Source organism: Hydra vulgaris, chromosome 11 (genome assembly GCF_038396675.1).
Source record: "Hydra vulgaris chromosome 11, alternate assembly HydraT2T_AEP".
Classification (NCBI taxonomy): Eukaryota; Metazoa; Cnidaria; class Hydrozoa; order Anthoathecata; family Hydridae; genus Hydra; species Hydra vulgaris.
The window spans coordinates 14,458,831-14,470,000 of NC_088930.1; the positions used below are offsets into that span (position 1 = coordinate 14,458,831).

The 11,170-nt window shown below is 27.3% G+C and overlaps 2 protein-coding genes across 2 annotated transcripts; both read left to right on the forward strand.

Annotated features, from left to right (window-relative positions):
- Positions 1–1,801: 1,801 nt before the first annotated feature.
- On the forward strand, positions 1,802–6,855 carry LOC101240324 (uncharacterized). The gene is made up of 2 exons (XM_065810206.1): positions 1,802–2,950; positions 3,792–6,855. The coding sequence occupies exons 1-2, from the start codon at positions 1,953–1,955 to the stop codon at positions 4,225–4,227; spliced, it is 1,434 nt and encodes a 477-aa protein (XP_065666278.1). The 5' UTR covers positions 1,802–1,952; the 3' UTR covers positions 4,228–6,855.
- On the forward strand, positions 6,590–7,000 carry LOC100199955 (large ribosomal subunit protein uL14m). Its single transcript, XM_065809360.1, has one exon. The coding sequence runs from the start codon at positions 6,590–6,592 to the stop codon at positions 6,998–7,000; it is 411 nt and encodes a 136-aa protein (XP_065665432.1).
- The last annotated feature ends 4,170 nt before the right edge of the window (positions 7,001–11,170 follow it).

Here is an 11,170-nt window from a genome sequence, read left to right on the forward strand (position 1 = left end):
ATTTGTGAGAGTATTATCTTGCCACACCACTCTCCTTTCTGAACACAACGCTTACATCAGTTATAACCATTGTGCCCCTAATATACTTAATAAATGCTCTAGCTGGTGTATCACATATTATAACAGCAAGATTGATTTCATACTCAATATTTTAACAGATAAAACCATCTTTTGGAAGAATTTTGAACTCTACCAAAAAATTATGTAGATAATCAAAAATGGAATTAGGTTTTTGGGCACCACTTTTTAAACAAATCTCTAAAAATCCAATTTGGGTTGCCCAAAATTGCATACGGTATACGGTACCCGTCTGTCAATGTTGGTTAGGAAGTCGATTTTAGTCGACTTTAGAAAACATATTTGTCGATTTCGTTGACAGTCGAATTATTTAATAGTCGTTTAACAGTCGTTTTAATTTGTAATTTAGAAAATTGAAAAAGATTTAAAAAATTTAATATGCAAGCGACAGGATTTTATCCTCCAGTTTGCACTTCGGCCACTTAGACACACTAAACTGCCTATTTTAAACACTATTAAAAAAACAAGACGGAATGCAACGAATAACTTTATAAAACGGCAAATAATCAAAGTGCTATAAATCAAAGTTAAGGAGATTTTGCTGCAATGCAGTTCTTATATAAAAGTATAACTTTATCAAACTGAATATATTTATTGAACTTCAAAAATGTTTTATTTTTTATTTCATAGAATTAAAAAAAAATGAAAAAAAATAAAAAGTGGAAAAGCAAGGAAAAAAACTACGGCAATCCACTTCAGAATGCTGCGACCTAACCACTTCCGCCATTAAGGCGTATTGTTCAATCAAAGTTTTAAAAGTATTTAATAAACAAAAAACTTTATGACATGGTAAATAAATGCTATATATCAAAATTAAGGAGATGTTGTCGCAAATCAATTTTAAAGTAAAAGTAAAACTGTAAAACTTGATATATGTTTTAACATTACATAGTTTGAAGTTTGGGCATAATTAATGTCAAGGAACTCTCTTATTTCCTTTCATAATAGTTTAAAAAGTATGGCAATAGACATGCTTGTGGAGCCACAGAGTACTCCAAGGACTACCACAGTACCAGGGCCTTCCTGAGGAGGAGCGTAGGGGTGTCTAGCCCCCCCCCCCCTGCGAATCTTATTAGTCAGCAAATATCGGACACTAGAGTTGGCAAAATTGAAACTATAGTTGGCAGTCAGCAAATATCGGCTGATGAAGACCTTTTTTTTATTATTTTGTTTAGAATAGTGAGTCGAACAATTTTTTTTTTGGCTTTAGTTGGGAAAAAAATACTACGTAACCCCCTCACCCATTAAAATCTCTTCGGGACGGCCACCGTACATTAAATTGGATGCACCCCAAGGGTGCATCCAATTTAATGTACGTGAAAGGAAAAAGAGAGTCCCTCGAGTTTATTATGCCCAAACGAATTACGAGATAAGACACTTTCCACCGCTTTTGAACAATTATAACGGTGTTGTCAAAAAAATCATTGAAATTTCAAAATTGTTTTTACGTTACGTCATCTCATTTTTATAATGTCTTCTTAAAGGTTTTTTACATGCGTTTTTTGTGATATTATTATTGTATTTTATTTTAAGTCTGACGACGCACTGAGCTGATCCTGAAATGTAATATAAATATGTTAAAAATTAGTCCTTAGCTGTATTTTATGATTTGTATATTAAATATTAAAATATTATATGATGAGTTTAATTTTAAAAAAAATAAATCTGCTTAAATATTTAGGCTGCTTTATTGCAGTTAAGAGGGCAAAGTCAGGTTTTTGATGTCGGGTGTAGTCCGGTGTTGTACGGTGTGGCCCGTTGTCGTTTGACTTGTATTGTATTGTACACCCTGGGGGTAAATACAATCAAGTCAACTCTCTGATGTATGAGTGTGTTAATAAAAATAAAAAAGCAGTTAATATTATGTTACCAAAATGAAAAAAAAAATATGCTCTTTGATAAGAGAAAGAGAGCTTTCTGGAAAATCTAACGAGAGAAATTTCACACAAAATCTTTATATTTCTTCTATCAGAGAATTGAATTTATCTTTTCAGGAAAAATGCACTAGTAAAGTTTTTTATGACAACAATTTATATTTGAATGACTTTTCCAAATGTTTTACTGGTTGCTTCTTTAATAATAAACCACACACAATAAAAACTGGAATTCATAAATTACCATCTAAAACACGATTTATTGACTTTTTAAGATATCAATGTCCTACATATGTCAATTTAGATTTTAGCAGTTCGAAAACCAGTTATAACGAATGCATGTATTTATTGTCATCCTCGTCAGTTCTATTTTGTTATTCCATGCGCAGCGACTTTTTAAATATGGATCAGAAAATTAATTTGGGCTTAAGATATTGTTTTTTACATCTTGATTGGGATAAAATTAATGAAAGGTTTTATGTAAAGTCTAAACATCACGTTGTTAACCACCAGAACAATACACACTTTTACTTTGCTTTATTTGATATCAATCCTTTTAAATTTGTAGGTGCTTTTGAATTAAGTGAAGATTTTTTTGGCAAAGTGTTAGACGCATCTTTAAGTGATGGGATTCTATATGTTTCTTTAAAAAATGTTGTGGTGATGTATGATTTGGAAAATATTTTATATGAGTTTCAAAATCAAAAACTGGATAATATTAGTAATTTACAAGAATGTTTGACTATAAATATCGATATTAGTTGCTATCCAAAAGTTCTAAAAAAAATTAATTGTTCAACTTTCAATAGTCTTTCTTTTGGTGGATTTCCATGGGCTTATGTCATTTATGAGAAAAATCAAGTAAAAGTATTAAGGTTGGATGATGAGAAACTAGGAGCAGCTTTTGAAAACATACAAGGTGTATTAATTGACCAACCAGCTTACTTCCACATGGATAACTCGGGTTATATTATGCATGTACAGTCAGAAACTATTAAGTAAAGTTTTCTTTATTTATTTTAAAACTACTAATATGCATTTTATATTATTTTATATTATTTAGTTGGTTTTAATTTATTAAAATTATTATTTTTTTAATAATATTCAAAGTATTTATGAAATAGTTTAAACTTCTTTTTACAACTACTTTACAATGTTTTGTCTCTAAGAATTTTTTTTTTGATTCATGTTTTATGATTTATATATAATAATCTTTAACTGATATATTTTAGTGTAGCATTTTTAGAAAATTTATAAAATACTAGTGCATTTTGAAGTTATAAATTTAAAAGTGCAAGAATGAAAGAAGTAGTATATATACGAAAAATAAAAAAAAGTTAATAAATAATGAAATGTTGATTATAATTATGGGCGATGTGAAGTGTTTGTAAAGAATGAACATATAAATTCTTGAGAAGAGATTAGAACTTACAATAATCTCTGAGAAAAAAATTCTCATAGATTATTGCAAGTTGTTGATATTTGTAATTTTTTTTATATCTTGTATGAACATTCTGAAATATTATATAATATAATATTACTTAAAATATAAATTACTTATATTTTTAAAAGTTAAAAATGTATTTTTAATTCAACTAAAGTTTCTAGTTTCTTTATTCATAAATTAATTTTAATTTTGGGTGGGGAGATTATTTATAATAATGATGTGTTTTTTAAATAAAATCAAGTTTCTTGGTTATTTTTTACTTTCTAGGCTCAGTAATATCTTTTTTCAATTGCTTCTTATAATTATTATATTAATTTTCTTTCCCTTGTTTCTTTGTTATACATTGATAAAATGTGAATAAAAAAATAATATTTATATTGAAATTATTTTAGCTTTTACAAGATTGAAGATTCAGATGAATTCAAATTAAAAACGAGCTTTGTCATTCAAGTTACAAGTTCTAATAAGATGAGTATACACCCACCAATGTCTAAATATGGTCGTGTCTCAAAACCTGTAATTGATTCTAGTTATACAACACTACAGTCTGAAGTTATCCATGCCTTAGATTACTGCCATGATGCAAATATATTAGCAATCCTTTACACTAAAACTGTTGATCTTTGTTCTGACACTTATGTTATTGGTTTATTTGACAATTCAACAGGATTGCTACTAAAAGAATATCCTTTAAATGTTGTAAATGTATCAGATGACCATGAATGGATTATATATTTGAATGGAATGAATATTATATGTCTACTTTCCTCTATTGTTTCAAGATATAATAAATGTTTTATTTTTCAATTACAGCAAAATATCATTTGACTCAAATGAGTCATGGCGCAGTGTTGGATCTTGTTTTAAAATCATCTTTTTGAACGTCTTAATAATAACCAGATCTAAAATTTAAAAATAACTTTATGTTTGTTATGAAAATAACACAGGTCCACAAAAAATTAATTCTCTTGCATGAGATATTTAAACTGATTTTTATGTATTTTTTAATGCTGATTTCAAATCTGAACCTTGTTTTTGTCTCTAGTTTTTCTGCAATTTTTAATTTTTCAATTTTTAAAAAATAAAGTTTTTTGAAGGCATTTTTAAGAAAACTTGTTGACCAAAATAAAAAGTGGGCATCAAATACTATGTGCCATATTTGCAAAAGAGGGTCTTTGAGATTGGACAAAAAAAAATTACCTTTTGGAGTCCCTGTGGTGTGGAGGGAACCTCTAAACCATATTGACAGCTGCTATTTTCGTCTTGTCAGTACCTCTGGTATTGTAAAAGTAAAGCTGCACAAAAAAAGAAGCCAAACATTCCTTCAAATTCCAACATTCCTTCTGCTACCAATTCAGCATTCTGAAAAGATTGCCGTTTTAATTTATAAAAAAAACCTTCTTGACAGCTTTACAAAAGTTTCCTACTTAAGAAAAAGAGAGGAAACATTTGTTAACTTTTTTTCTGAAGTACATTTATTTGTTTTCTGTAATGATATTTCAGGTCTCCTATTACAATAATGTATTTCTGTATGTAATCTAACAGATAGGAGACTGTTTATCGATAGCTAAGAGTGAAGCCTCAAATGTCCCCTTTTGAACAATGGTAATATTTTTTGTTCTGTACCAATCAGCCATTCTGCTTATTTGCAAGAGACTTACCATGGCATAAAAATGGTACTTAACTTGATCAAGTATCCAGAATGCGGCTGTATTATTTGTGAAGATCTAAAAATGGTTAACTTTCTCATTGGTCAGCAGAAAGGTTTTACTAAATTTCCATGCTATCTATGCACGTTGGACAGTAATTTAAGAAACCAATACTGGATACAAATGGAATGACCAATTCGCAACACTCTCACATTGGGCATGCCAATTAATGTGAATAAACCTATTGTTAGCAGAAGTAAGTTTTTCCATCACTCCATCTTAAATTTGGATTCATGAAACAATTTGTTAAAGCACTAAAAACTGATGTTTTTTTTCATTATTTAGTTAAAAATTATCTGGTTTGTCATTAGAGAAAAAAAACTAAAGTTTTTGATGGGCCACAAATTTTCTATTTTATAAATGGTAAAGAATTTGTTAAAACAATCGATAGCAAGGAAAAAACCGTATGGTTGTTGTTTGTGGGTGTTGTAAAAAACTTTCTTGGAAATAAAAAAGCTGAAAACTGTGCAGATTTAATTGATTGAATGTTAAAAGCCTTTTGTGATCTTGGATGGAAAACGAGTATAAAACTTCATTATATAAATAATTTTTCTTTACCAGTTTTCTAAAAATCTTAGAGATGTGAGTGAAGAACAAGGACAATATTTGCATTTATATCTTTAACCTCTACAGTTTAGCGTCCTTGTTTCCGCGCTTGCACAAGTTAGGTATTTTTTAATATAATAAAACCATTTTCCCATATAGCATAAAAGTTATATATTCGACTGTTTCTTATTTTTATTTTAAATTTTTAAAAAATTTATATAATTTAAACTATACTCTAGCATTTATAAATGAATTCACATTTGCTTTAGAGAAATACCTTGAAAATTTAGTCAACCAATTAAAATTTGAAAAAAAAACCCATTGTTTATTGCAAAAAATCTGTAGCTTGTCATAAAAGCCTGATTTCAGATTTGAATTCAGCGTATCAAGATTTAGAGCAAGTGTCAATATTAATGCAATAAATTCTTTGTTGACCTGTGTAATTTTTTATTATGTGGATAATGTTTTGACAAAAACAAAACAAATAACAGAAGAAAAGTTTATTAGTTCATTACAAAGATAGTGAAGGCTCTTGAAAATTGAAGTATCTGTTTAATTAATATAGCAGTATTTTACATCCTATAAATACTGCACTGGGCATTTTTTAATACTTTTTTTTTTATGTGTACAAGACATTTTTTTAATTTTTAGATACAGCTATGGCTATTAATAAACATCATTTTTTGTTTTTTATCCTTGATTAATAGGTATTAATGTACTAGGAAGCTTTAGATGCAGCCCTATTTCATTAGCTGAAGTTTCATAAAAATTACATAGACAAATCTTTATGTCATTTTTAAAGATATTTTTGTGATGTTTTTTAAAATCTTTTACGTTTTTTTTTTATAATTTCTTTAATTCTTTGAATTTTTGTGAATTTAAAAAAAAAAAATTTGTTCTAAAAATATTTTAAACTGTTATTTAGTTTAAAAAAAATGAATACTCTAGTATCATTCTTCAAATCATTTGGAGTTAATTCTCTCATAAGCAGAAGGTCTATTTTTCTGCTCACGGAATTTAATTGCCTTGATAACAGTGAATTGGGGCAGAAAACCAGCCGATATCGAAAGCCATATTTAATTGGTTTTTATCGCAAACGAAGAACTGCAGATATTGGTGACATAATTAGAGTTGCTGTTAAAGGAAAACCTTGCAAAGCTTTAGTAGTAACAACAAGAAAGCAAAAACAAGATATGATACCTAGATACGATAGAAATAATATAGTCTTACTTGATGATAATCTTGTGCCACTTGGTGGAAAGATCAAAGGACCTATATCAACTGAGCTAAGAAAGTATAAGGAAAAGTATCCGAAAGTTTTTCCTCAAATAAAAAAATATGTTTAAGAAAATAGTATTTGTATTATTCTTTATTTAGAATTATTTTTATTAGAAAATGTTAACAGTTAAAGTTTATTAATTTTATTGTATCACCTTCAAAATCCCAAAGTTTTTATTAAGAACTTTTTTCTAATAAGGTTGCATGGTGAAAATTATATTATGAAATAATGGAGTAAATAAAACAAAAAAGTTTACAAAATGCGTAAAAATCATTGTATTAGTTTTCATTTTACTGTATATTGTATTAAACCTAATATGCCCATATTTTTATTTATAAAAGAAGAGATGGTCATTTCATGTTTTTTATAAACATTTTTATGTATAATGAATAATAAGTTAATGAACTAAATAATGTTATCCTTATTATACTTTGGGGACATCATGCTGGTACTAAAATAGATAAATTGCCTGAATAATATCAAAAAAGTTGTAAGAATAGCAGAAAACATTAGTGAAATGGTATAATAACACCAGATTTGAAATTACATTCTGTTTTCTAAAGTTTTGAAGTATTTTAAATGCTTGTATTTTAAATACTTTTTTAGTCAAGTCAATGATATATGTCCAAAAGTTTTAAAAGAATGCTATAATTTGTTCTAAAAAAAGAATACGTATAGCAGTTTGTTGGAATTTAAAGGTTTTATTATACAAGCAGTAAGAAAAAACAACTCAGTTTACACTGTATTCTTAGTTTGGCTAAAAGCATTTGACAGTGTTTCTCATAAAAGGTTATGTATTAAATTGAAGGCTCATGAAATCTAACTTAGGTTACTTAACTGGCAAAAACAACTTTTAATTATCAAGAGAAAATAGAGGTAATGGGCTATAATATATCCAAGTCAAAGTAATTATTTAGTGAGGTGCCTCAAAGGTCTGTTTTAGGACTATTATTATTTGTTTACTTATTTATTATTATATTTATTTTATTACTCATAATGTAAATTTCTAATTTAAATTATATGCAAATGACACAGTTGGTTTCAAAGATTAGGAACTAATTTGATAATGAAATGTTTCAAAATGATGTAAACCATCTTGTAGGATGATTGAAGAAGTGGCTTTTAAACTTCAATCTTGAAAAAGTGTATGGTTATGCATATTGGAAAAAGTGTATGGTTATGCATATTGAAAATCATCAAACATGTGTAGTATTTGGCTACTGATGACTGATGATTTGACTAAAATGACTATTATCGATATGCTTAAACAATTTTAGCAAGCATAAATAGCGAAATTGTTCTTGGTATGATGGTATCAGATGATGAGGAACAGCATACTAGTATGACAATTAAAAAAAAGCAAATGAAAAACCAAGTTTAGTTAAGCAAAATTTTGGATATTTCAATATGAATTCATTGAGACTGTTTTATAAATCTCTGGTTTGTCCTCATTTGGAATATATGCTTAATTCTCTATATCTCTAGTCACTTTTTTATTAGTCATAAAAAAGGTCTTGGAAAAAGTAAGAGTAAAGTTCAATTTCTTCACCTATTAATGTCATTGATTAATTAATGCATGTGGAGTTGTTGTTTTTGAAAAAGTTGAAAAATTTACTGCTGTTAAAGCCTAACATTTATATATTAGATTTTGAAATATAAATGAATATATCTTTGAAAATCACAGCACCATGTGTTAAAAATAAAAAATTGAGTATTTTGTAATTTTATTTTAAATACAATTATAGATTTATCGTATTTTATATTAACAAATGATGCCAAACAAATAATAAAGTCCATCATTAACTATGTCTATCTAATAGCTTCTCAAAACTTGTCCAGTTCGCACAGTGTGCCATACTACCTGGGCTAAATTTCATCTTCGCTTCTGTTTAAAGTATTTTGTATTTAGAAAGACATTGAAAATGCAAAGTGCGTAAAAATATATATTTATATATTCTTTTTCTATATACTTATGTAACCTAAAACCTGACAATATATATTTTAGGCTTTAACTGCAGTGAATTTATCAAACTAAGTTTTCGAAAATATTAACTTCACATGCATTAATTGTTTCGTGATGTAATTTTTTTCCATGACATTGATCATAGTTATGGTATATTATCGAGTCAAATTTATGAAATTGAATCATACTACCTCAATGAGGTCTCTCTTCTAATACTATTGATTTCAGACTGTAGCAGCATACTTCAAATGAGGAAAAATCAGAGATATATAAAACAGTCTGATTGTATTTACATTGAGATGTTTAAAATTGTGTTTTGTTTTTTCATTTGATTATTTTATTAAATCATCTGATATGATCATATCAAGATTTTTTTCATTATTTGTTTTTGCTAAAATTATGCTAGCGTATTGATTTAAGTCATCTCATACACATGTGCAGTGTTTTTTTTTTTTTTTTTATTGGGTTTTTTCAGCATAAGAATTTTTGAATTACAAGAAACAACTAATGTAGTTAATCAACTTATTTTCAAGATTTTGGGTTTTTGTTTTTACTTTTCTTTTTTGGTGTGTTTGAAACTGTTATGCAACAGTCTAATCGTCTGCTCCAGTTGAACATCTGCTTTCAAAAGCAGTCTTAATTGCTGTTCCTTACCAAAATCAGCTTTCAGATAAATGTTTAAACATCTACTGTTGCTGAAAGCCAACAAATATGTAATTAGTATTGGTAAAACAAGAAAATTGTCTAGTAAATGTTAATGATAGTCTGTTACTCAAACAATGAGTAACAGATAATTGACACCAAGACACCAACAGAGACATGGGATATTATATGTCATTCTTATTATTTTTATATTAATATAAATATTTAAAAAATTTTAAAATTTTTTTATAATAATATAAATATTGAAAAAATTTTGTTAGATTGAGTTATCAATTTAAATTTTAGCTGATCCAGATATCATTTTAAATTTTAGCTGATTCAAAACACTGATTAAAAAGTATTTTTTTATTTAAATACCTTGGATATTAAGTATCTTACATTCTGAATACTTTTGCTGGAAAGTATTTTTAATTATAAAAAGGTTTCTGAATTTTTAGTATTTTTTCCAACTTTATATATATTTAATTTATAAACATCAATAAATGCATGCTTTTTCAATACCAATTTTATATTATCTTTAAGAAATTTGCCCTAGATTTTTGATACTAGCATCTTCAGCTTTAATTACATTCTTTACACACTATAGTTGCATTTTATCAGCTTTAATAACATACTTACTATATAATTAAACTGAGATTTCTAGTATCTAAATCCTATAGAAAGTTTCTTAAACTATATATTTGTTATGTATACAGTAATTTACTAAAAAAAAAAAATGAAAATTTAAAACAAAGTTAGTTCTAAGTTTGTTTTTTTAATGCGAAATGTTTGTCTAATTCGATCTTGAAACTGTTTACATTTCTTGAATTTGATGATTTCCAATGGCAATTAGTTTCATAAATTTGCTGTTCTGTTTATAATGAATTCATGTCTTGGTATAAACTTGGTTTGTTCTTTGCTGTATTTTTAACTGTGACCTCTGCAAGATCTGGAAATGGTCTTACTTACAGCTTCTTAAATTCTTTGCCATCTTTGTCAAACTTGCAGTTTGATGACCAAACAGGTGCTGCAAATTCAATCATAGGTCTAATAAAAGTTGTGTATAATTGCTTAAGAAGATGCTGTTCCAAATGGACAAAAGTATTTTGTATCATCCCCATTATTGCATTAGCTTTTGATGAACATGTTACTCTGTGTTTCTTCCATTTCAGTGATGTATCAAAATATACACCAATCAAAGTTTATAAGTCGATTTACTAATTTTTTACTCATTTACTGTGTAATTAAATTTCATATTGTTTTTACCATATTGCCTAACTACACATTTACTTTCATTTAGTTTGATTAACCATTTTTCTGACTATTCCTCTATGATATTTAAATCTTTTTGAATTAATTTGGTGTCCTCAATTGAATATACAGTATATATACAGTGAAGATGTAGGCAGCTGTCAACTGCAAACATTTTCACAGTATTTTTGATTTTTTCTGGCAAGTCATTTATGTATTCTACAAAAAGGAATGGCTCAGAATAGATACCTGCGAAGCTTCACTTAATACTCCATTTTGACACCGATTGAAACCAACTTATTGTATTTGATTATTTAGAAATGCCTCAATCCAGTTTAAAATTTTTCTATTTATTTCATATCATTCAATTTTAATAAAAAT

What these genes read in the sequence shown, in the direction of transcription:
- LOC100199955 (XM_065809360.1), top strand. Translation starts at nt 6,590, where the DNA reads ATGAATACTCTAGTATCATTCTTCAAATCATTTGGAGTTAATTCTCTC.
- LOC101240324 (XM_065810206.1), top strand. Translation starts at nt 1,953, where the DNA reads ATGAAAAAAAAAATATGCTCTTTGATAAGAGAAAGAGAGCTTTCTGGA. An exon ending in GTACAGTCAGAAACTATTAA is followed by an intron (nt 2,951 to 3,791) that starts GTAAAGTTTTCT and finishes AAATTATTTTAG; the next exon opens with CTTTTACAAGATTGAAGATT.